This window comes from Balearica regulorum, chromosome 5 (assembly GCF_011004875.1).
Source record: "Balearica regulorum gibbericeps isolate bBalReg1 chromosome 5, bBalReg1.pri, whole genome shotgun sequence".
NCBI classification, from domain to species: domain Eukaryota; kingdom Metazoa; phylum Chordata; class Aves; order Gruiformes; family Gruidae; genus Balearica; species Balearica regulorum.
Window position 1 is genome coordinate 15,838,287 of NC_046188.1, and position 27,228 is coordinate 15,865,514.

Sequence of the window (27,228 nt, forward strand, 5' to 3'; positions counted from 1 at the left end):
TTATCTTTTCCTTTTTTATTTTTTTTTAATTGCATGAGACGAGAGCTTTACTAATACAGCTTTAAGAGTGGGTACAACTTCACATAGCTCACGAGAGAAGGGGAGAGTGCATTACATCTTTCCTTTCCAAAGTGTTGCTTCATGATTACCATCTAAACCCTGCTGGGCTGAACAGATTGGTTCGATAATTACATACAATAACTGCAGTGGGCAGGTAACCCTCAGCTGGCACAGGGCAGCTCCCCTGTGAGAACTTCCATATGCAAACTGCACTGATGGAGTGCATTAGGTACATCTTTCCTGCCGGTGCACAGGCCTGATTACCGCCAGCCAAGACTCCAAGGTTAGCATGTCAGCAGATTTGTGATGCATTAGGCAGGAATAAACACAGACACTTTTGTTCATTCTGACCAAAATTAAGGAGGACTATTTCAGCGCTGTACTGCTTTTATATGAGAGATAATGCATTCCTCCCAATTGTACTAGAAAACATTTTAAACGCTCATCAGAAAGAGATATCCAATACGTGCTACACAAAAGCAAAATACGTTTATCTTGTTTCCAAGCTTATTTAATAAAAAGGGGTTTCTTAATCTTGATGCAGGTGAACTACATAGCAGTACAAATCAGGCAGCATTCATCTCACAAAAGCAACACCTGCGCATCTGAAGCTGAACATTAGAAGGAACCACAAAGATCCATATTTTTCCAGTTTAGTTTACTTCCAATATTTCCCAGCAACTCTTCAGCACTAGACAAAAGTAAGATGTGATCCTTGCCCTAAATAATTTAATCAAGAGCTCCAGATACTTCCTTCAATACATGGTACTGTTAGCTTCTTGTTTTGCTAGAAGTACTATAAAATACCACACACACAAACCAACATGCATTTACTATACAGTACACCACCACCCACCTCCCTCCCAAAAAAACCACCACCACAACAAAACTCCAACAGAACTGTGGATTATGTTTCATTTACTTATACATCTGGCGAAACCTGAGTCATGATATAGAAAATAAAATGTTAACTGTTAATATAGCAGACATCTGAGTTTTAGCCAGATACCAATACTGGAGAATGATATTCCAGAACAACCTTGCTTATATACAATGTATAATGCACATCATGGTTCAATTAGCTATACGAACTGAAAGCACAGAAGAATCCTACATTCTAAGAATTTATTTACACAGAAGCTAGAAATATTGTCTCCTAGCTATGAAATAGAATAACTTCCGAACATCAAATAACACTGCTTTAAGAAAATATTATGGTAGATTGCCCCAAAGGAATTGAAGAGTAGGTGTCTTAAGACCTGTTGTGATTAAAGATCAGTACAGCCAAAATGCCATAAATATTCTATAATAGAGGTCACCATCTTCTCAAGGGTGGATGCCAGACTGCATTTTTCTTTTCCAAATTAGATATTAAGTATACCAAAAGAAATTTAGCATGTGCTAAAAGATACTCATTTTCAGAGGCAAGGTGCTACTGATCAATGGTAAATTATCTTTATGGAAAGCAGTTTCTAACAGAGTTTGAAATTTGGAGCTTATCTTGAACACTCAGTCATCAAGTTGAGCTTTCTATCACAGCTGAAAATACACATAATTTTAGTTAGCATTCTATGTTATTCCTTTCTTCCTGTGCATATCTAAGTGTCCAGCTATTCTCAACTAGCACAAATCATCTTCCTGTTCTCCTAGCCTCTCAATGTCTGATATTCCCTGCAAGAAAAACCTAGCAGCATGAGTTCCCAAACATGTATTCTGGGAAGGGAGATATCCTGCTGAAGACCCTCTTTCCGTTCATTCTTGAAAAAAACTGCAAAATACACCCTTGGAAGGAGGACTGACACAACCTGTTCTTCCACCCTAGTCTATACCACAGCTGTTACAAGGCCTAGAAAATCCAACATAGAAGGAAGAGTCATCTGTCCTGGTATTTGGTCAAAAGCAAGCAAGCTATGTCAACTTGACTTCAAGCAAACAATCTTGTTCTGTGTGAACACTGTAGCAGTAGCTGGAATGAAGTAGCTAGCACAAAGTCCACTGCAATATGAAGCAGACAGATGAAAACACTTAACTCAAACAGGCCAATAACACTCATTTGTTTTTTATATAAGTGCTTGAACATATGCTGACCATGCATATGGTTCCTCAAAGTAAAAAAAAAAAAAAACACCAATATCCCAAACAAAGTAAAAAAAAAAATGTAAAAAATAGCTCCTACTTGATGCTAGTAGGTAAGAACCTATGGAAAAGTACTATTCCACCCTTTGGGAATGGTCTTAACTGATATTGACTAAAGAAATAAGATTTTTGAAGTTTTATTCCATTGGAAATGTGCACCAGCCATCTCTGCTGGACAAGGACATTAAAGGTCACAGATGTTGGCTCTGCAGCAGACCAACTTATTCAGCAAAGAAACCAGCCAACCATTAAAAACAGATTATTTTTTTTTCCCCCCAAAACACAGGTCTCAAGCCATGTCGATCCACAGGGGGAACAGAAGAATTTATGCTAATGAACTCTCCTTTTGGACAGATCTTTACACTCAGTTCAGCAGAAAATACTAGTATAAAGACCATGGCTGTATGATTTTAGCCAAAGTACTATTTACTGGACAAAAAGAAGAAAGAAAAGCTGGAAATATATCCTCAGAAAACTTTAAAATCCTACAGCTTTTTTTTCTTTTGTGCTTTTTGCCCATCTTTAACACACTGCTGATCATGTCAGTAAGCAGGCAGAATTCTTGTACTATTATCCTGTATTATAGTTCTCAGTTCCCTGGTTCATGCTAAAGGAACCAATAAACTGCCCACCTGTTATTAACAAATGCACATAAACAAGTAATAAATCCAGTTTGAAGTACAGGATAATATTTATTGTTCCATACAGTTGGACTCAATGATCTTAAAGGTCTTTTCCAACCTAAATGATTCTATGAGTATTTGACCATTTTTTATTGTTATTATAAACTGGTTTAATGTATGATTTCCCTAAGGCTTAAAAAGTTCTTACACTGTATTCAAATGCGAGTCCAAACCTAGAGTTTAAAGCTTCTTAAATACAAAGAATAAAATACCCCTAGCCTACAACTATAGTTAAGACTCATAAATAACATATTAGATCACAGTGAGTTCAATATGTGAATTCCAGAATCAAATGCTTGGCACAAAGATATATACTTAAAACTAAGCTTTGAACTAGTCACGGAAAGGAAACTAATTTGAAACAAAAGACACAACTTATTTTACCTTACATGTATTTTGACCCATCTGGAGTGTTACCAATTTAAAGAAAATAAGTAATTTAACTGAATCTTCATCTGTACAAGTGCCATTACAACTATATATACACACTATGTTATACAAGATATCTATTAGGAAAGTACACCTATAAACATTATTCTGTATTAAGTTTTAATAACAACTAGTGAAGTTAAATTAGAGAAATAACACATAAAAGTAGAACTTAAACATTTCACTATTTGCTTATTTCCTACTGGATGCAGTTATGACACTTACTTCCAATACTACTTTAACTCTTATTTAGCTCAAAAATGCATTAAAAGCTGACATAAATTTTTAGAGTAAAAACCTTTTGTACGGGATTTGTTTGCAAGTCTCCATTCTCTGACAAGCCAAAGTCCATCACTCCATCATCTTTTTGTCCAATGGCCTTAAGACCTTGCAGAAGTATTTCTCGGAAATGCTGATAAACTGGTTTCTCTTCATAGGTCAGTAGCTTCACCTTTTCCATATATTTGACTATTTCATCTAAAGAAATAGTATCTCCAGTTAATTTCTATTTGAAAACATTTTAATCATTCACATTTACAACAAGAGTCAGAAATTGTACACACACTACTTACGCCATTTTTTGAAATGGTTATTTATAAACTCATAATTACAATACATTTTAGAAAAAAATTATACCAAGGTTCATTACCCAGTGATGACAGCATCACTGTTTTTACACATTCCTTGCAATGAAGAAAACAGTCAGTCATAAAAAATGTGATAGGCCAATCTTCACCAATGAATGCTTGTTTACATGGTATTTCTTATGTCTACATTTAAAAATGTTGAAAAGGAAACTCGATGTTATCTCAGAACTTCATAAGTTCAAGACTGAAACACAGATTAAAAAATAGATGAAACATTTGACCACTCTAAAACCAGACAAATCACATTTGACAGAGAAAACTCTCTTCTAATCACCAGGAGTAGCCAAATATAACTAAATATTTAAGATCCCCAGAAAGTGTATTTCTAGTAGAGTCAGGTTTAAAAAAATCACCAGTGCCAAATAGAAACAATCTAGACTTCAAGTTTGCATTACTTTACATTTTGAATCTCTAAAATTCAGTTGTGAAAAATTAACTTACACATTTCATGTTTGCAAATACTTAATACTGTTCTTTAGGCAAAAGTAACAGTGTCTGCAGTTCATATAACTGCAGCCAAAAGGAAGAGTCTAAACTTCTCCTAATCAACAATCTAATTCATGCCACTTTGTTGTTGCTAATAAAAGTAAGAAGAAAAATAGGTGCCAACTTCAGTAAACAAGGAGAACTTAAAAGAAGTAACAGATTAGAGTACAATGCCTGACACACACCTTTCAGGAAAAAAGATGCTAACAACTCCTCACCTTTTGCAGCAACTGAATTGATCTGTTTTTATTTGAATATAGAGTAGCACATCCTTCCCTTGTACACACTACACATACCCCATGTACGTACGAATTTCAGAGTTTCTACCCATTGTCTGAAGTTGTCTACAATTTTGTGATGGCAGCCACACTGATGGATATTTTTTTTTTTTTAAAGAAAAAGGGCATTAAAACAAATTATTAAAGTATGCTTACCAGATGGTACAAGCTAAAGTATTTTAATTTATAATAGCTCCTCCTACCTGGTTTATTTTTCCCAGGAAAGCATTTGTCCATCAAAACTGAAATATTATCTCTACATCTGAAAAACAAAATTGTTCAAAACTATTGATTCTTTCAAAGTTTGAATCTTGCCATGTTCTGATAAACTTCCTAAGTACCCAGCTTAGGCCGCTGTCAGAGACAGGAAACACTACCACATAAACCTTTGGTATGACTTAGTATAGCCATTTTTAGGACATTATTCAGAGCAGATCCACTGCCAAAATAATAACTGGGGGAACTGGCTTCGCTAACATTGATGGAGGCCAAAGTGTTAAAAGTAGAGATAAGGAAGCCAGATAACAAATACTTGTTAACGAGACAGAAACTGCTGTGCTGGGACAGCTTTCTTCATATTAAATGTCTGACAAGACAGGGTCGAGTGGGAGTGAGAGGGGAAGACAAAGGAATGTAACAGTGAGGGAGAAGGACAAAAAAAAACCTAAAAATCCCACATTAGTAGCCCTCTAACTGGAGTGATGCTGAAAGACATTTAAGATCCACCTTTAGCTCTCATCTCTGCCACCGACTTCAGAGCATGGTGTTGTAAAGGCTACGCATACTCCATGCTTCTCTTTCTGTAAAGTAGGACTAATGGTTACCTGCATACTGGTAAGAGTGCTTTTTTTGGCTTAACCATGACAGTATTCTAAAGCAACAATACTGTGAAGGATAAATAAGCATCTCACATATGCAAAAGTCAACAGTAGAAAGTACAAGTAAACTTTAATTTAAGCAAGCCAAGGATACATGAGACATGATGAAGCGAAACTGGTGGGTATACAAAACAATAGCCTACTCACCAAAAGGGAACATACTGAAAGTACAAAGCATTTCTCCAAGACATTTTCATTCCTATTTTCAGTTTCCAAAGAGAAAGAAAACAAGTACTTTCTCACCTGATTTTTGAATCTCTGACAAAATTTGGATCTTTCAAGTTATCTTCCCATGGTAGATGGCCACTAAGCCAATGAATCATACAGTAACCCAAGATCTCCAGATCACCACGTCTCGACGGTGCTAAATGTATATACACACACACAAAAAACAGAACCATAAGAGCAGCTAATAAAGCACACACAGTTTAACAACAGTTAAAATTTGTAAATATGGTAAGACAATAGAAAGCCAATGCTAACAATGCAACACTACCGTATTTATTATTTATTTTAATGTGAAAGAAAGGAAGGAAAAAATATTGTTCCTACATCTGGAAGAATAACTTCATTTTCAAGTCCTTTATCAATCTCTTTTTTCTACTCAAGGACATGACATGCTGCAGTTATCCCAATTTGGGAAGCTTTTTAAGTACTCAGATTGTGGAAAAAAGAAAGCAAGTTAGCGAAGTGATTGACTTTCTGTTCAAAACAGTTTTTACTTCCCTTCTATAAAAAGGTAATAGTGCTGAAACCCCAGCTCCTGAAAAAAACATTCCACAATGCTGCAATATTTTATGTGGCCTGAAAACTGAACAGAGGACAATAATAGATCAGATCCCTAAGCTTTGCCCAAAAAAAAAAAAACCACAACAAGAAAATCCGCACATGTACATTTACCACAGACTACACTAGAAGCACAAATGGGCAAATCAAGTCATCTTTGTTCATGTTCAGTTTTAAGCATAGGTGCAGCCATTCATCCTGAAGTAAATAATAATTCTCAACAACTGGTATTTTTCCAGGACACACTTTTATGCTAATAAAACAAAATTTAAGAATGAAAAAAACAAAATTGGTGTTCACTATAAAGCCTCAGTGTTTAATCAGACATAGACCATGCTTTTCATACTTAACCTTTTCTCACTTGCTGCCTTTTGATGTTCAGTGACTATAGGCATAATTATGAAATAATACTTCATAATTAAATGAAGCTTTGTTAAAAAATCTTCTAAATATTAAGCTATAAATAAGATAAAGAATACTGTGCATCTTTGTTAAATATGAAGGAACAATGATAACAGAACAAACTATTTATCTGCTGAAAATAGGGCCTGTTTTTCTATCAAGATCTCATAAGCACTATTCCATTTCTACTTACTTAATAAAAAGCAATACACTAAACATCTTATAAATTAAGGCACTCTATTTAAGAAACATACATTAAAAATACAGTAAATCAATATCAAAGCAAAAGTCAGTAAATGGAAAGAAAGAAAAATGCCAGCATAGTCCATAGAGAAGAAAAAATATTTTTTGTAGATTCAGAAACCTGGCTGTTTACGAAACAATGCAGCAGAGTCTTTTGTATTTATAGAAAGGATACACAAATGCCTATTACTGGGAACAAAGTTTTACATCCTTACCCACACCCTTGTGTGCATCTATACTGGTATATTCAATAGTTCCATCATGACACCTTTTCGGATCTTCTTTATATACTTTGTGAACTCCTTCAGGACAGTATCGGTAGGCAAGTCCATAATCCACCAAGTACACCTAGTAATTTCCACAAAGAATTGTAAGGTTAAGAACTATAAATAGAAAAAATATGCAAATAACAAATGTAACTCCCAACCATTCTCATAACTTCTTTAAAAGTATTAAAAATAGTGAGTTTTTCAACTTTAAATGATCCTTTGTTAGTGTTTTATTGAGATTGCTACATATGATTTGTAAACAACGAGTTTTGTTGTTTTCCATATAGTAGTCTGATCTGGAAGTCATTTCTTGCTGATGAGGAGGACAAGTGCAGTAAAATAGTTAGTTATTGCTAGTAAGATTTTTTGCAAAAAACACCCACCCCCCAAAAAACCCCGAAACATTGTAATGTTCATAGAGTTATAAACACACTTACTGTCCTACCCTCTTTAAAGTCATCTGTCCCATTTGAACACTATTACATACTATTAACTCCTCACTAACACCACAGTTTACTTTAAGAGAACTGAGATTATTTTACTTATTTCATGAGCTAAAACATTTGGGCAAGATGGCATACGTAATTCTGAAACTCTAATATGCATTGTTTGAATAGTAAAGAAATTTAAGAATGCAGAAAAATGAAAGACTTCTGTAAATCAAGTGGAACAATCAACACTTTAAAGACCAATTTTTCCAAGTAACAGAACACTTATCTGATGGATTTCTTGAACAAAGGAATGAGGTAACAATGCAGACAGGCAAACATAATTTACCAGTGTACTATATAATTTTAAGCTTCCACCTGCAAATACCTATTTGTGAGTCAATTTTTTTTTAATCTTGAGAATTCCTCTAGAATATTATTTAGGCCAAATAGTCAATTTGATAACTGTCCAGCAAAATGCATTTAAAAAATTGTAGAACATTTACTAGATATAAATGTCAAGCAGAAATAATGTTACCATATACTTTCTTAAAAATGAGCTTCTGCTAGATTTCACAGGTTCAAAGCACTTCCATGTGTTGTCAAATAGAAGGTTTAAAACATGAGGAATAAAATGCATCAGAAATACCTGATTAGGGTTCTTGTAACTCAGAAGAAGGTTTGAGGCCTTGATGTCTCCATGCACATATTCATGCTCATGGACGTATTCTAGAATATCAAGCTAACAAAACAAAATACAGTCATATAAATGCAGTACCCAGCTCCACCCAGCAGAGGACCCGTACTCAGCACAAAAGTGCGATTTAACCGAAAGACACAGGGAAGCCAGACTGTACAAATAGAACATGTTTTTTAAACTTACTATTCTCAGGCCTAATTGTAGTACAGTTTTATGGGAAAATTGCTTTGCATTCTCGTCAAACATCTTCTGAAGATCTCTGCCAAATCGGTCCATTATCATAAATCGGTAACTAAATTCAAGGAAAAAAAAAAAAAAACACAAACACACAGCAAAGTTACTGAATTGTACTTAGTATTCTCTATGCATTAATTGTACAAATTACTGATTGAAAACATCTCTCAAAAGATAGACTGCAGGTATATGTGAGACATACTTTTTTTTTTAATTTTTTTTAATGAATTCTTAACATTTTTACATCAGCTAGTCAAAAGTTCATCCATCAAAAAAACTGATCTTTATTCCTGGCCAGTTATGCAATACAACAAGTACCCACAGAGGAAAATATCTGTATTGTAATTCACTATACATAAACCAAAGCATCAATTACTTATAAAGTAAAAAATGTATTTCTGTAAGTGGCTAAATGACTTAATATGGTTACTCAGTAAATTTTGCTTCGTGAAACCTATTGCAATCTCACTTGCCAAAGGTGTTATGATTTTCACTGCTATAGCCAAAATGGTTCTATTACTGTAAAAGCTCATAGTGGCTACATTAAAGAAACACATGTATTAAACACTGAATGCAAAGCAAAGTTTATTTGGGGGAAAAAAAATCATTTTGCTGAATTTACTTTTGCGTCTCAAAATCAACGTTGATTGTACATTAGATTTTAAGTTGAGGACCTATTGAAACAATGATATTTCTGACACACTAGGGCATACATACCAACTGCCCTATGTAGTGGTCCACACAAAGAAGCCTGACCTACTACAAGCTGCCAGAGAACTACTAAAACTTCTTTGCAGCATAGCTGTTTAGAGAAAGCCCACTAGGAAACAGACTGTTACATAAACAGGCATACTATTCAAGACCAAGGGGTTTTGTTACTTCATGACATGGAACAATACTAAAAACTACCCCTAGACTGAAGAAAAATTTAACGTGAGATGAGCAATTACTCTAGCTCACAGATTAAGTCAGAAAAGCTATCCCTAGGGAAAATAAAATAGATTTAGAGATAGCAGTAAGTCCTTTATATGTGTAAGTGAAAATACTCCTTCAGTGCACACCATACCAGAAGAAAAAAAATTTCAAGGTAGTCATATTATTCAAGGACCTCTATACATTAGAGGTCGATTTTATTTTAATTCAAACATGAAAAGCTTGTAAACCACATCACTGTATTACAGCAATGTTTGAGGTAAATTAAAACCACATCACCTAGAAAATAGACACAAACACCAGTAACAAAGTACAGATAAAATGTATCTATTAATCTATTCCTTAAGCACACCCTGTTACAAACATGAAACTTTGTAGCAGAAAAGAACAATATGCAGATAGGTGGAAAATATATCTTACAAAGTAAATTAGGTTAAAAGGGATAGTGGTTGTGGATGAAATAAATCCCAGTATATGCCAACAAAAGATGTATTCACCTGTTTCCATTTTTTTCATGCAAGCCAGAACCCCAATATCTTGGTACACCTAAATATTTCAGTTTATGGGATTTAGTCCACTTCTGAACTGAAAATACAAACAAAAAGTTCATGAATTCGCATCTGTGGAGACTTACTTAAAAAGGAAGTACTCACATCTCTGACAGTTTCTACATACATGTGAGCTGCTTATTTCATGGAAACTTGTATGCAAAGTATACTGGAAAGTTAATGATGCATCTATTGTAGCGACAGAGATGCAACTAAAGTTTCAATTTAGACAATACCATCAACACAACTATAAAGAACATCTTTCCAAAAAACCCTAATTTTACTATATGTCTGAATTAGATTTCAATCATATAAAAATAATTTTGAAAATGATCTAAAAAGATTCTCTTCAAGTTCGACCTTACTCCTATAGTCTCTATTTTCCTAAATGCTTGTAGTTCATTAAAAACATTTTAATAGACTGCTTACTTTCATCTGGCTTAGCAGCTCGCATGTAGAACTTTAACTCAGTAAAAAGAGGTCCATTCTGGCTGGGTTCCTTTAAGACAATTTAAAATTAGTTAAAAATTGCTGTGTTAGTGCCTAATAATTTTTAAAAGCTCACAAAATGTAACATTCACCCTATAAAAACATATTCTCCCTCAAATGCTCTACCCAGTGCTGATAAATTAAATAGAATACATTCTTTTTATAAAAGAAGGTTGGGTCTAAAAAGTTATTTTTATTGTAAATTGCTTAACATTAAGGGCATCAAAGAATCCCTTCCCATAACAAAAGATTAAAGAATTACAAATTAACTGGAATGTATAGAAATATTACCAATAATTGGCAGCAAATTTTAGTAGAGAACATTAAACAACATTCATTATCTCAGATTTTCCAGATTAAAGCTAGATTGCATCAGCTGCAATATCCATTACCGGGTCTAAAATAATACCTGAAATGATTTGATGGGAAAATCTTAACAAAAGTTAAATTCTTGCTGAACATAAGGTATTTTGTTCCCTTCGTACATTAGTTGATGAAGGTAAAATTTACAGAGGATTTCACAATTTCTCTTAAACTAAATTATAACAACCACTTTGACTTCAGAGTCTACCTTGTATTTAAGATAACAAGGTATTTCAGTTCCATTTTCTAGGGACAAATATATGGTAACACGCATTACAAGTAAAGCGCAAGAGAGAAATTGGTTTGAAAACACCAAACTTTGTAATGCTGCAAGAATTGCAAATGGGCAAGTACCTTGACTCTACATTTCCAGAACTCAGCAGAGAGAAAAAGAAAAATTCAACTCTTGTAATTAAGTGGTTGATTTTGAGATAAGCTTAAGCAATTTTAGTCTCATATATGTCCAAATTCATTCTATCTCAGTGAAAATACCTGTTTTGCAATATCCTACACTTTAAAAAACTAACCAAAAAAAAGTATGTGATTACTGGCAAAGAAACCCAGAAAGACTACAATCACGTTATATTAGCAAAAGTTCAAGATACGTAACATCAATCTTAAATGGTTTTAATTCTAACTTTTAAATGCAGATGTAGCGATCCAGAAAATTGCTAAAGGCCAGACTGTACCACTCAGCTAGTACAGGTTTATTGCTGTTCGGCATTAACAAAGCAATGTAAAGAGATCAAACACACTTATGAATGTGGCCTTTAGTGTGCATCTGATGGATTGGCTCAGAGGCAGGGTAGGAAGACCGGTTAGAATGAGAGCAGGTACCAGCTTTGGCACCACCCCGAGGCCTGGACACTCGATTACAAAGCTATCACTATCTCCACCTCGCTTTCTCCAGCAGCACTGCCCTGATAAACAATGGAGCCAAGAAACAGTTTCCTGCCCCCTCCTTGTGGGACCAATGTTCAGACTTAGGCCAGGAACATGAAAAAAAACCCCAACTAGACCAACTGATCACTGCACATCAACTTTGGTACATGCTTATTTACTTTCAGTCTGTTTATCTTCTATGGACATAATATAGAGATTATATATACAGAGGAGAAGGGTTAAATAGCTGAATTCTTATACTGCAGTTATCTTGAACAAATGTTACTTGACCTATTCCCTTGTTTCTGTGTAGCATAATCCATTAATACTCTAACTTAATTAGAATATAAATTATACATATTATTTTGATTCAATTTACATAGTTTTGAAGAATGTTATTTTCTTACTAAAATACAGCAAAAAAACGGTAGGTGTTAAAAATTCTTAAAATATTTATATTTAAATAAATTATTCCACAAAAAATATGTCTTAGTGCTGAAAAAAAAGATATATCTTTCTCTAGTCAGAGCAAATGCTGAAAATCTGCTGTTTTTTCCATACTTGAGGGAACGAACAAATGATTTAACCACAAAGCAGATCTTCATGTTGACTATGAAGCTATTTCCCCATAATACCATTAATTCCACATACTGATAAATAAATGCATACGCTATGTTAAAAAGGCTCACGTAATGATGTCCAATATTTGCCATACTAGTCATCTTATAATATGCTAAAACCAGAAAGACTTCAAACACAAATTTCTACCACTTTATGCCCAGGGTTCTTCTAAACACATGATTTGCAAAACTGAAATTAAAGTCTAATTAGAAAAGATATCATAATGAAATATATTATGGAGTATGTGTTGAAACCCAACAAATTTCTTCAAGTAGTATTTTAAGAATTCTGATCTTTTTCAGTCAGCAATTTAATGAAGTGTTATTAAACTCTGTATCCACTCCTGAACAATGACATCTGAAAGGTCCACATGTTAAAAAGCATTTCCTTTTTTAATAAAAACTGTGATTCATTTTGTACTGCTCAGACATCAATACTATGAGGATATGTCAAAGACTAAGCCAATTTCCATCCTGCTTTAATAGCTTAATTTGAAGAACATTACTATAGAAGCACATATTTTGTTAAACACTAATAATTGTTCAAAGCTGTTAACCACTGTGCTTCAGCTGATGGATCAACTAGTAATCACCCAGGCATCTGAAAATAGGCCCTTATCCATAGTTGCATTGTACTAGCCTGTAGAGGCATAATATGTTACGGGTCATTTGTGAGGGCAGCACAAAGACTGGGGCTACTCTTTATTGCCATAAAGACAAAATTATAAAAGACAAATTAAAAGTGAGTAGTCATCTGGGAGATTAGCAATGGAGGTATTTACAAATTGCTGCAACAAAGTGAATCTAGCATAAAAGCAACCCAAAAGTTAAAATAACTCTTCTTATATTCAGAGCCCAAAGTGGAGAAGAGAAGCAGATGGACAGGTTTCAACCTCAGGGAAAAAGGAGGACAGCAATCATGCACAGCATAAAATAATGCATATCTGACAATTTTCCAAGCAAGTCAAACTGGATTCTACCATGAAAGTTTAATGGCTCTTTGCTTCCTGATCAGTCCAAACTCATCAGGAGTCAGGAGCCACTGCTGCTCATAGGCAAGCCACTGCTGACAACCTGAATGTCTGTTATCTGCCTCTAAACCAGGCCACAAATCCTGCATAATAGGCACTGCCCACCCTCAATGGTACAGGTTGGACATAGAAAAGGAGGCTGCTACTATGCAGCAGCTGCAGGCTGGGGCTCCTGGGCTATGTGGAATTCCTGCCCGCAAACACCTAAGGCAGCAGCAGTAGGCTGATGTTGAAAGTGTGGTAGTTCAACACTTGCATTGTAAGCAGTGCTTTTTTTCAGCAAGTGACAAACAGGGTCATCCCCAACAAGTATCTTGGGGTGTCTGAACAGTATCAAAACCAGTACTCTAGAATCTCCCTGTAGTCAGCAGATGTAAATATCAAGATTAAAGGCACATACTGACTAAAACGTGTTTTAGTCTAAATTAACCTGATCTTTTAGTTTCAGGAACAAATGTTAAAAGTATCAACATATTTACATAAGTGGCCAGCTATTGCGGTAAAACATTTCAGTATCACCATATAGTTTAATAAATAAAAGATTAAGACACTGCAGTTCTGAACTGTGCTGAAAAACTAATTTTTTCCATTGTGAAGTTCTCGTACGTTTTCTGGTATTTGCTTTTGTCACAGGACCAGAAGTACCATGAAGATAATGAATGATCTGGATCTACTATGGCTATTCCTATATTCCCAGATATTTTTACTAAGACTTTACCAGGTAATCATATATAATAGTAGCATCTATACAAAATAATCTAGCAAAATTTAAGAGAAAATACTTTATAGCTTAGGAAGAGAACATTATAGCCAAATCAAGTTAAATAAATATTTTTTATTTTAAGATTAAAGACATAAGAAAATATCAGCTAATAAAAAGAATTTGCTACAATGAGCTAAAAATAAGCTATCAACAATGCTTTTTCTTCTCTCCAATCATTAGGTTAAAAATTTATGCATCGATATCATTTTAATTCAATAGAAATTAGAATACATATGTGTTTTATGATAAAACATTTAAAGGACTTTATATCTGTGGGGACCTCGGGAATCAAAGTTTTGCTATTTCTATTCCCAAGCCATCTGTCAGCTTACCAACATCCAGTGGTGAGCAACAATTCACACAGACTCACTGTTCAATCACAGAAATTCTCCAAAAGCTAGCCAGATTTCATTCATTTTGTGATATTTGGGCTGTTTACAGGAAGCAGCAAATGAAACAGAGTCTGATCCAGTTCATGAACCTTTTTCAACTCAGTTGATGTTCCATTATCCATCCTTATGAGTCCCAATTCTCAGCAGCGTTCATCTATATCACCACACTTTTATTTTAAACAGCACTATGCAACTGTATTATTTTCAGTCAGAAGATGTTTTAAATTACACATGCTATTCTAGAACAAACATTTTCAAGTTGTGAAGTAAAGATTCAAATGCTCTCTTACCACTTTTGCAACATAAGGTGCATCACTGCCAACCGACTTTGAAGAATTAACATCAGCTGTTAAAAAGGAAGCATTTATTAGTAGTAGGAAACTGTCACAAAACATACACTTATTTGCTATGCAGCATAGAAAAACAAATGACAAAGCAATTAAGAACTGATGTGAACATGTATCAGTACCTTAGACTTTGGTAACAGAACTACTCTATATGGAAAAACTACTCTATATGGATATTGTCTTGCATTCTTCCTTCTGTTTAATGAGAACAGGCAGTTTACTAAAAAAAGGAGGGGTTTTATTATTCAGTAATTTTTTCCTAGTCAATATCATTTCTTTCCTTCTCTAGGACTGTGACAAACATACACAGTTGTGGATATAGAGATGAAAAATACATTCTCTCAACTATTTTGCCATGTCACATATCCAAGTGACTTTCTGTTACTACTAAGCTGTTGATACTGGTGACAGAAGGAGATACAGGTATGAAGGATATCAAGTTAGGTAAGCACAAAGTACAGGAACAGTCAGGGGCACAGCTTTGTGCAAACAATGGGGAATCAAACAGAGGGCAAGCTTTGGCTTCAACAAAGCAGGAATTCTTAACACGAAGAAGCTACACAATTTGAGTGAGCTGGAACTCCAGTTTCAGTAAATTTAGTAGCTCATTGAGCAAGGCTGAGTAAGTAGTAGAGAGCTTCTCTGGCAAGAAGCCACCCACTGGTTCTGTTTTTCTTCTTAATCCACTTAGGCTGCAGTCTATTCGTTTTGAAAGCAGGATGGATTATTAATTTTTTTTTTTTTTTTCAACTCGGTATGAATTCAGTGCAACTTTTTCACCAAGAGGAGGAAGACCATAAATGCATAGCAAACAAAAACCTTATTATCATGATCACATTAACTTTCATCCCTTCAAAGTTGTTTAGAAAATGACTAGGGCAATCAAGTTGGTTTTTTTTAATTCCCTGAGGTATTCTCAAGACATCTCTTATCTGTTTACCGGTTCAGATAACAGAGATACTAAGTGGAACACTTAGTGGAACACTTACTAGTGGAACACTATCCACTAAAAGCAGTTTTCCTTGAATTCAATAAACAGCATTGCAAAAAAAATATCTGTGCTGATGCTTTAAACTGTAAAGTCCAAGATTTCAATTTGTTTTGAGCATGGGTTACAGACAAAAAAAAAAGTATATGACTTATGTCAGAAGTTCACAAGACAATGAAAAAGTCAAAATCAGCAAAGTCAAAATCAGCCAAAATACTGGCCTCCATAGAATATGCTTGGACAGTTTCATTTCAGAATTTGTGATATAAGGACACTCGTACAAAAATCCCTTCTTTCAGTCAGACCAAAAATCAAATTTATATAAATACTAACTTACACTGCTAAAAATTAATAAAGATTTTGGTTTAAAAAATGAATGAATGACATACAGCCACAGTTCTTACAAAGACCATTTGTCCATTCTTGTCATTTTTCTCCAACGCTCTGAACCAAGCTAAGGTTCTAGTAAAAATATCACTTGAAGACACTCTGCATTTCTAACTTAGGGTCAATTTTTCATTGCTTTCAATAAGGATAAACATCTCACTCTCCACTTTAAATCATTATCAAAGATAACTACACTTACCAAGGTATAGGCGTCCAAAGCCTCCTTGCCCTATAGGGACACCTAATTTCCATTCTTTTCTTCCTGTATCTACTAGAACCTCCCCCACAGCAAACACTTCAGCAAGTTTCCTTTTTGCAGGGGCTCTTTTTCCAGAAGTCTTCTTATTATATGGCATTTTCCCTAGAGGAAGAGGAAGGAAGGGAAGGAAAAAGAAAAAAAGCTTACATTACATGCTGACCAGACTTATTTGTGTAGAAATCTGTTAGAAACATGAAAAATTATGGATTGTTTAAGTTTTAATTTGTTACTACAAAGATACTTTAAAAGAAATACAGTAAGTAGTGTAATTGGCATGAATTCTAAGTGAAAAACAACTAAATTTTCCAAGCATCACAAAAAAAATTTGACAGCAAAAATCTTCACGAGAGAAACCTATTAGAAGACCTTGCATAATACATGCAAGAAAAATCTCAGAATCTATTGTTATCAATCGCAACCAATCATAGGTCTAAACTTAGGAAAAAAGTAAACTAATGAAATAAAGCTCATCAGTTTTCCAGGAATGAAACCTGCTTATTGAAGAAGTGTCATATAGTCCAAGTCTTCAGTAATAATATGAGGAATTCCTCTTAGCTGTAAAAAATACCAAAAAAAATTTAAGCCATTCAGTTAATCATTTTTTCTCCTATATAACCGCAAGCAACAAAAATGAAAGTCTGCTTATTGTTCATAGGGCAGCATTTAGTAAATCATCAAACTAGTACATAACTACCTATTTTGAGATCATAAATGTAAAAGTATTACTGTTGCCATCTCCCAACCTCAGGTCTCAGATAAGTAATATTTCCAGAAATAACTTAATGGTTCATGGGAACCAAACACGTGCATCTATCTGCAGAACAGGCCTCATTTTGAGCAAATAAGTGTTTTGAGTTTTTAGCAGAGCCAGATTTTGATTCAATAAAAGAACTTACTGAATATGCGGCCATGATATGGCAAAAAGTGCACTAGATCTTGTTACATGGAAGGCCTTCATGATTTGTTTCATAAAGAACTGATCTTTACCTCTACCTTATGAAGATAAAAGGCATACAGAACCACATTACTGGCTAAAAGATACCATTCTGACTGGTGGGATTTTATTATTTTTATTTTGCTTGGGGAAGCAGGAAGGAATATTAATACACAATTCAGGAAGATTCTGGATAGCAAAATACATTTTTCCCCACGAGTCTAGCTACTCAATACAATAACCCTAAGCCAAATGCAGTTACTTAACATCAGTTTTTATCTTACGGTTCTAATGTTCCTCTAGGACTTTTTTTAATTTCCCAAATAGAAAACTAGGTAACTATGACAGCTGTTCTAAAAGCGTTCCCCCCTCTACAAGCCTCTTCACAAAACTTTCTTCCCCAAATAATGTCTGTCACCCAACTAACATCTGAAGAGAGTAGCTCATACCAATTTTTCTGTATTTCTCCCAATATGCAAGAATAACTGTCAAGTTTCCCGAAAATGTTATTCTGTCCACTAACACTCACGTTTGCAGCCGTGACTGACCAAATCTCTAGGGGTGGAATGTGAATAAAGCCCGACAATGGTTGGAACACTCCCTGGAGACGGGGAAACTGATGATGCACCCAAGGAGCCCAGGCGATGTAACAAAGGAGCTCACTCTAGCTCAACACAAAAGGGACCGGTGAGGGGCCTTTGTTTTAGGTAAACAGCTAAACGACAGTTGAGGAGCTCAATTGAGTGGATGAAACGGTGGTGTAAATGTCTCCCCCGAGTTAGCCAGGCCAGCGCTGGCCAGCCAAGGCTCAGCCCAACATGAAGAGTATAAAAACTAAACAACTAGTAAAATAATTTCAAAGACAGCGATGGGCTTGAGCTGGTTTCAAACCAGATATTCCTCCCCGGTGGCTGGGGACACCAGCATCGTGACAGCATATTATAAGGACTGGTAAGGAATAAACACAGAAGAGAAGTTGCATGATTCCATGCCAAAAGCTCTGCTTTTCCAGGGTCTTTATTAATCTGAGAAGCATCTCTGTGTCACAGAATCACATCTAAATACCCACTGCGATTAAACAAATAACTTTGACAAAACAGTATTATGAAATACTGAAATACCCACATCACAGGAAGAGACTGGTATTTATCAATACCTATATAGCACAAGCTTCTTCATTATCACAAAACCAGGATGTTTTAATTCTGCATTACTTTCCCACATTTCCACTTACTTCTATACAGTAACATTCTTCCCTATAATCAAGATATAGTTTTGACATTTTAATTAAAAATTTTAAGACTAAGTTTACTCACAGCTTTTTCCATACCCTGTCTTCAAGAAACTCCTCTCTTTACACCTCTTCACTTTTTTCTTTTTTTTTAAAAAAAACCCATCAATGTGATACATGCTGTACTGCCTTAGAGGAAGGTTCTTCCTCCAGATTTTCTACAGGACAAAATGACACGTCCAAGCACCAAATGCAATTCCAGCTAGCTCAGCTAAGACCATACCAATGAGAACATGATGGTGTCAAAGCACCAGAAGGAACAGAGTGGTAGGAATGGCTACGCCTTGGTATCACTTACAGGAGCCGGCCAAAAAGAACACAGCAGAACTTTAAGCAGCTTCTCAGGACACCCAGATCAGTAAAAGGATCAAAACAAAGGCCAGACTCAAACCATTAGAAGTGGAAAATAAACCAGAAGTCTGGAGTCCCACGACTGACTTGGATAAGGAGAAAAAGAAAGTGAAAAATCAGCAGTGTTGCCTAACAAGTCAGATGTGCAACAAGAACACACTGTCATCTAAAAGGTACAAAAACGTATACAAAATGAGCATACTGTCCTCAAGCTAAGAACAATATAAGAGACATGAAGAGGGCTTGAAAGACTGCATCTCTTGACCTCTAAGTTACTACAAATAATGCCAGCAAGACTTGGACAGATGCACTTAGGTGCTTGAATGCTGCACAGACTGCTGTCCAGTAAAAGAAAAATTTATACCTTTTTTTTTTTCCAATAAAGCTAGCAAGCCAGCAAAATAAAATAATTAAAATGCTTCACATCTTTGACATTTGCAGTGAGTCTCTTGATAGTAGCCTCACTTAAAAGGGAATTAAGTTTACTTAAAATAGCTCCTCAAGAGTATTAACGAAGGAGCTGGTGTTTCCCTCTTTTTTTTTTTTTCCTTTTTTTGTTTAACGTGGTCGATAATTGTATGCCTGAAGATATTTAGTTTAAAAAAAAATAATAATTAATGACAACTTCCCTTTATCCATAAAAGCAAAAATTCAAAATGGACATAAGCTTGAACGTCCCCAGCTGGGAACCCTGCCCTTAACAAATACACTAGATACACATACATGGTTTCTTGGCTGTCTATATTCATATCCATCTGTTAAAATGGCACTGTGCCTACTTACAAGTTGGTCAAACTATCAGTAGGCCATAGGTGCCAAACACTGATCGCTTTCAATGGGCAGCATGCACAATACTAAGCACTCACTCTTTTGCAAAAAAGATGTTATCCATGGAAATATTTAAGCAATGGCTGCATGTGCTTTCACGTTTATTTGGATAAATCCATTCAAGGTTCTTCTATTGATTGAAAGCAAAACCACCTGGAAACTGCAAAAATTTTCAACATGAGAATATAGAACTGGGGGGGGGGAAGAGAAAAATAATGAAAAAGATAATGGCATTTTAGTGCAAATTCTGTCATTCTATATGCTTTTCAACTCACGATATAGCAAGCACAAGGAGTTTGTCAGGAAACTTATGAACCAGCAAACATGATGTAGAGCTGTCTACAGTACATTGCACAACTGGAATAAAGTCATCTACTTCTCCCTAAAATCACCTTTAAAAATTCACACACACATAAAAAGAAAAAAAAAATCACCTTTAACTTTCCTGCATCTCAATTACGTCTCCCCATCAGTAAATGGAAATATTTTCTATCCCACAGGTATTGTGAAGCTTAATTCATTAGTGCCTGCAACCATGCTGAAGTCCTTGGAAATAGAGTGCCATAGATGTCAAGTACTATACTATCATTCAAGTATCAAACAGACCTGACCCTACTTAGCTAAGGTATCCGAGAAGAACAATTTTCAAGGTGCATGATTGTAAACAGCAGCATTTTATGTGGCTACAAGATGCTCAAGACAAAGATTTTGCTACTAACAAGTATGAATAGCAGAAGTCTATTTGTCTAAACTCTCTCCAAAAGCCTCATAGTACTACAAAGGCTATTTCTCCTGCTTATCCCTAATAAAACACCTTGGAAGAAAGTGAATACACTGTACTTGAGATATGCAGACAATTTTGCATCAATAGTGCTATTAGTGGTGTTATCTTTACAAATGTTGTCTGCAATGGTTGCTACTCTAGTGATACTTGAACTCTTAGAATAAATATGAATAGCCACTTCTCAATTTTTGTTGGCATCCACTCTCAATAAAACTCCAAAATTAATATTAATATTTTGAAGGAAATATTTCTGCTGTGTGGCAAGTCAAACTGGTTTCTTTTCTCTGAAAATTGTCATTTTTATGGTTGTTTGTCTCAGCAGGACCTATTTTCTTTCTCAATACAAAGAAGGCATGCTGGTGACCTGTGCTCCTCTTCATGAATAGGTAGGCCCAGCAAGACCTGAAATCTACTCGTCATTAATACTGTTCATCAGTCATAGCAAGATTTCTAAGTCTGCCTGCAAAAAAGGAAATAAAAAGAAGCAAAAAACAAAAGAAAGTTTTTGCTCAAGGAGTGAAAGGGAAAGAACTCAACACTTTAAGACTCCTGAATACTGTAGAACTGTTTCATAGGAGGGGCCACCAAAAAAAGTACCTGAAGTATCAGTGACTTATAATACCAAGTAAGGTAAATAGTGAACAAAGACTTTCTTGCTTAAGTTGGGCATTCTGTGACTGGTCTATCATTGCATTATACTTTTGAGTACTACTATACTCATTTTCCAGTGATTAAGACATCTGACAAATAATGGTACTTATAGAAGAAGAAGGGCTAGGGTTTCTCCCCCAAGAAATAAGAAAATGTCTTTTTAGATAAAATGAATAAATGTACACTGGTGGACCACAATTAATGAGAAGCATTTCATCACAATAGCACCACACTGGGCAAACTGAACATTTTTTTCTTTTTATTTTTTTTTTAAACACTACTGTGTGGCAGACTTTTTAAAATTTCAGAATGCAGCTTGTTCAGAGATAGGAAACAATCACTTACAAGAGGAATTACTATGTTGCTAACTAATTTTAAATTGCCTTCTCAAGAATACATTTTCTTCTTTTGAAGAGTATTTAAGGTTCTCCTGAAAATCTTGAGCATCACGCAGACAGTTATTGCATAAAGAACACAATGAGCTTTATAAGGTGCTGCCAAATCATCTGTCACTCCAAATCACCAGCAAGTACCTATGCATGCGAGTGAGGCACTTAAAGGCTTTTTGATAGTTTGGCATACTGTATAAAAATCAACAGCTCTGAAATTCATTAAGAATCCTACCTTATTTGGGGATTATCCCCAAGAATTAAGCAGACAGCTTATTCCTACAGAGGAAGTCACAAGTATTTTGACACAGTAATAGCTACATGAAGCTTCACAATAGCTTTTATATTTTTGCTAATGATAACAGGGGCCTATGGATTCCCTATTAATTACTAAAAGCCTTAAGCACAAATTGAAAACCGAAGAAAAGAACAGAGCTCACCCTGCTTGCATTCGTATAGGTCTTAAACAAGGAAGGTAAATGGCAAGAAGTAGCAAGTGAAAAAAAACCACAACCACCAACAGACAGAAACCAGCTTAGCCCAGTTCTTACACAACAGGTCTGTCCTGATCCTAAAATTGCAGACTTTTATTTGTGATTTGTAGGCTTGTATTTAAAAAATAAATAAATAAAACAAAATTCAGGAATGCCTCCCAACCAAGGTGATATTTTGTTTGTTAGCCACACCGGGATGTTCCTGAAGGTGACAGACCTCTAAGTGGCACTGAGTATAGTTGTTACTCCACCTCGCCTTTACGCTAGAAGAAAAAATAACCTCGAAGGAAAGCAACTTAGGCCGCTGCCACCGAAGGCAGCTTTACAGCCAACAGCCCATGAAGGCGGGGGAAGTGGGGGGGGGGGGGTGCATCAGACCCCAGGAGTGAAACTGAGGGAGCTCTTACCCACCTGCCCCCATTCTCGCCCCTCCCTCCTGGCCCAAGGAGATGCCACCGGCGCCACGGGCTGCGACGGGAGGGGAGCAGGGAAGGTGCCTTCCCTACCCCAGTAGCAGACGAGAGGGAAGAACAGGGCCGAGCGAGCGCCAGCGGTACCACCAGCCTCCGCAGCGATTAAGCGGGAAAACCCAGTCGCAACCCGCCAGACGGGCCGAGGACACACGGCAGGCCGAAGGGGAGGAGAAACAACGCCCCCAAACTCGTCTCCTAAAAACAAACTACACCCCAAAAGCAGACGCCAGCTTCAAATACCTCCTCCGTGCCCAGACCCGGCCGCCGCTCCTTCCGCCCCGTCCGAAATTCCCGCACTGCGAGGGGCCCTGAGGCGGCCCGCCCGCCCCGGCGCTCACCACCCACCATCACCAGCGCCCATTGGACAGCCACGCCACGGCCGCCCGCCCTCGCCCCGCCTTAGGCGCGGTGCCTGCTGGGAAGTGTAGTCCGGGACCTCCGCGGGCGGCTGCGGAGACTACACTTCCCAGCAGGCACCGCGCCCGCGATGTTCCAAGAGCTGAAGTATTTTACAGGGTAGCTGTACGAAATCTCGGCGTTTTAAGCCAAAATAAGTTTGGAAAGGCCTTTGTCTGGCTGGTACCGTGTGGCGATAACCCTTGTCTAGGAAACTGGGCAAGAAAGAGGCAGCCGGGTGTCCAGGGAACAAGGTAATGCAGCAGTTCTCCATCTTGTATGACTGACGCCCAGGCCAAAACCGACCTCTCCAGCCACCCAGCACCAGGGCCTGTGCTCGCACATTGCCTCATCACGTACCATTACATACCTCATGATTTTACCGACTGTCCTACTTACCTATCAGGCCCTTTCTGAATTTACCAACTACAGCCTCACACAGTTGTGCTATGGAGCTTTTCCCTACTCCGAAGAAGCTTTTTTATCTACGCTTTGACACAGCCTGTATTTATTTAGTCCTGACTTTTTTTTTTTTAACGGGTTCTGTGATACTTAAATTGGTTTGAGTGCACACGAGCATTTTCCAAAATTAATAATAATTGCAAAGTTTTACGAAAAAGAGTCCATGCCCTCGAAAAGTCAGCATGGATTCTGACTCTTCCTTCTTCTGGTTCTCTTTCATCCCCATCCCAATCTCCTTTTCTTCAGGTCCGAGTCAAATCATACAGTGCTGGTTCACCTAGGTCTGATCCATTTGTCATCGGCTATCACTAGATCTCCATCTTTTGTTGTCAGGTACAAATGTGTGCACACCCACAGTTACTTCTGCCAAGCTGTGAAGCGGGAGACAGGCGTGGAAGATTAAAGACATGCCAAAACAGGAGATTTAGGGGATGAGGCAGGAAAATAAAAGGACAATGTTTTTGTGTTGTTAATTTGCTGGGAGTTTTAAACCTTTATAAAAAAGCATTATGCTTTCATGGCCACCAGCTTCACATGCCGCAATTTTAGAAGTACTAAATAGCTTAAAACAAACTAAGAACTATTATTCCATACTATGTTCATCATGATAGTGCTTATATAGAATATTTCTTTGAAAACCTGGGCTACATTAGGAATAGTAGAAATGTATTAGGAATACGTAGTTCCTTGAACTAGGAATCCTGCAGATGTTCAAGAATCTGAGCTGTTCTGAATGTTTTAGGGTACTATTGCTCTTAGGAAAGACCAAAAGATTGCTTGAAAGAAGTGAAAGACACTACCACACATGATAGCATTTCACTTTCTCTTTCATATTATTCTCTTTAATATACTATTGTCTTTAATGTCAGATTACTAGGATCCTGAAAGCATTTTAAGATGATATATAAAATAAAATTTAAAATGTAATAATTATGCCATTAATTCCCCTAGTGAAAAGCTAATCTGTGGGATGTCAGTCTGAAAATGGTCTTAACAATGAGGCCATAGAGATCTAAAGTAGATTCTGTTATCCCATCTAAAAGTTTGGCCAAAAAATATTATCTTTCTTGCGTGAAGGGAGAAACCTGGACCTCATTGTGCCTCTGGTTTTTCTCAATTGAGCCAGAAAAATTGGTCAGTTTTAAGCAAAAGGCACAGTTTCAATATACCACTCGTACTTCTTCTTAACAAAAAGCTAAGATTCTGCCAATAAACTATCAGGGCAGAGACCTTCATATATTATGTTTCCATATACTAAAGGGCTGGATTTTTGTTTAGCCAGTCTGGGTGCATTTTCTTTAATACTGCTACAGCTGGAGATTCTTTGAGTATTAACCAAATCCGAAGTGGCCACAACTTTTCTCAGATGTTCCCTATATACTGTCAATTGTTTAACTAGATCTCGGAAAAGCAAGTATTGACCAAATAATCAAAAGCATAGGACAAGTTTCCCATTATCATCCTTCATTGTAATGTGTAGGAAGAGCATTCCTGGAATGTGCTGACTACAGCTGTCAAGAATTTTTAGAATTTAAAGAATTTATTTAAGAATTATTTTAGGTTTGATAATTGCATTTGATTCTTCTCCAGAGGGAGGACTTTATATCTTTTCCTTAAAAGTTCTCTAATCTTAAATGAAATGGGCAATCCAATCTATGTGTGCACTACAGATACAGCTGGTAAGAACACATCAAATGCTACTTTTTAATAGTAGGAAATACGCATTATATACTGTACCGTAGTATATAAGCAGTTAGATACTTTTAATTTGGCAATGGGATAAAAAGTATCACATTTTGAATATGGCTTGACAAGAACATCTGAAGAGATAGTGATCAAACTGCAGTATAAATTCTTCTAAACTAGCATCTCATAAAATAACCTAGATTGATTAACCGTGAAAGTTTTCAGAACACTGGTGAATCTCCAGACTAAATGGAGAATAGCCATTTCTCAAATGGCTATTCTTTCAGGAGAGCTACGTGTACTCATCCATTCCAGAAGACATGCAAGTTACATCCTCATTTACGAGGAGAATATTAAGAATGTTCCTCAAAAGACTCAAAATAGCACAAAGAGCAATTGAATCCTCCTACCTCACAAAAAAAGGGAAAAAAAGCGTGAAATGTTCTGAATGATTTAGCCTCACAATTTCATTCTACAGTAAGAAAAATGAGGCATAGATTGATTAAAATATTTGCTTAAGGTCTTCAGAGATTATTAGGCAAGGTCAGAAATGTAGCCCAAATCTCTTAAGTGGGTTCAGTGCTTTCTCACAAGGCTCAGTAGAATGCAACACAGGAATGCATGAATGTGAGGGTTCCAGTAAAAATACCAAATAAGAGAATGCCAAATGTCTGCAGGTAGTGAGATAGTGTGTCATACTTCAGTCAGGCTCATTTCTGCTTTAGCATAGAATTTTTTAGACTGTGATTCATGGACTAAAGGTCTGCAAGATAGCAGAAGGGAATATTGGAGCAAAACATGCACACGTGCATTTCCACATACAGATGCAAGTAATCAAGGAACAATCTAGAAATGTAAAAGTAATATAACATTTCCCTTAAGTTTTGTTCATGAAAATTATTGCCATAAAACTTCACAAGATTGTTGTTTATTTCTTTATAGAAGGATTAAATGACCTTTGAATTTTAAAAGTTATTAAAGGCTGCAGTGGTATTTTTGCATGATGTTCTTCACATTTCTACTCTTCTAAAAATTATAGAATCAAATGGCTCAGAACTCCAGCATGTATTCCCTTTCTGCAGTCCTTTTATTTTTCTACTTTGCGAAATGAGAAAAGTCTTTATACATACCACAAACACCTTGCCATACTACACACAATGCTTTAAAAAAGTGAAAATTAAAAAAATAAAATAAAAAAAATTAAATCGACAGACAATTCCAAAATGAATGGGGAGACTGTGCCACCACAGATGCTTGATAAAAGAGTACATATGCACTGCACTTGGCTGTCCTAACTGGGGTTTGAGGAGCACAGACGGGAGTAGAGATTAGAGATTACTGTTCCTAAAAATCATGATAGTACTTGCTTCAAATTACAGTCCTCTTGAAGTGCTAGACCAGAAAAGTTTTGCAAAAAACCTGGTGGCTAGAGGCCATAAACAGTTTGAGAAGGAACAGTGGTATGATCACATCCCAAGAAGCAGTTCTTGACTCAGTAGCCTTGTGTTAACCATCCGCCCACAGTGTACCTACTGTGGTGTACAAAGAATTATGGTTCCCATCATATCTCTTTATTATCCTGCAGTGTGAGTATACTGACACTGGGGAAAAAATGTGGTTACTGCAAACTTTCTTTTTTCCCTCTCATTCACATTTCACACTATTTTCTTCAATGGAAAGATTTGTATAAATTAAGTGAAGGGTGTGGGTTTTTTCCTATAATGTACTTTTATTAAACTCTAAAAGGGTAATCACTATTCTCTAAAAATAGCGGAATGGTACTCGGGAGTTGTCTTTGTTCATCCATTAATATACATTCTAAGAGTAT

General features: G+C 36.2%; 1 protein-coding gene across 3 annotated transcripts in view; it reads right to left on the minus strand.

Moving 5' to 3' along the window:
- The window catches only part of VRK1 (VRK serine/threonine kinase 1), a 34,448-nt gene extending 11,250 nt beyond the window's left edge, over positions 1-23,198 (minus strand). The window contains exons 1-12 of one of the 3 annotated variants that reach the window (XM_075753595.1): positions 23,097-23,170; positions 17,153-17,216; positions 16,602-16,763; positions 14,971-15,026; positions 10,570-10,639; positions 10,090-10,177; positions 8,609-8,717; positions 8,375-8,467; positions 7,244-7,376; positions 5,841-5,961; positions 4,923-4,981; positions 3,607-3,785 (exon numbers count right to left, since the gene is read on the minus strand). In XM_075753595.1, coding sequence (XP_075609710.1) covers positions 3,607-3,785; positions 4,923-4,981; positions 5,841-5,961; positions 7,244-7,376; positions 8,375-8,467; positions 8,609-8,717; positions 10,090-10,177; positions 10,570-10,639; positions 14,971-15,026; positions 16,602-16,758 — 1,065 coding nt within the window. In that variant the 5' untranslated portion in view covers positions 16,759-16,763; positions 17,153-17,216; positions 23,097-23,170. Of the gene's footprint in view, positions 1-3,606; positions 3,786-4,922; positions 4,982-5,840; positions 5,962-7,243; positions 7,377-8,374; positions 8,468-8,608; positions 8,718-10,089; positions 10,178-10,569; positions 10,640-14,970; positions 15,027-16,601; positions 16,764-17,152; positions 17,217-22,794; positions 23,046-23,096 lie in introns of those variants that run through there. The other 2 variants (XM_075753596.1, XM_075753594.1) reach the window with 2 other exon arrangements.
- Positions 23,199-27,228: the final 4,030 nt, after the last annotated feature.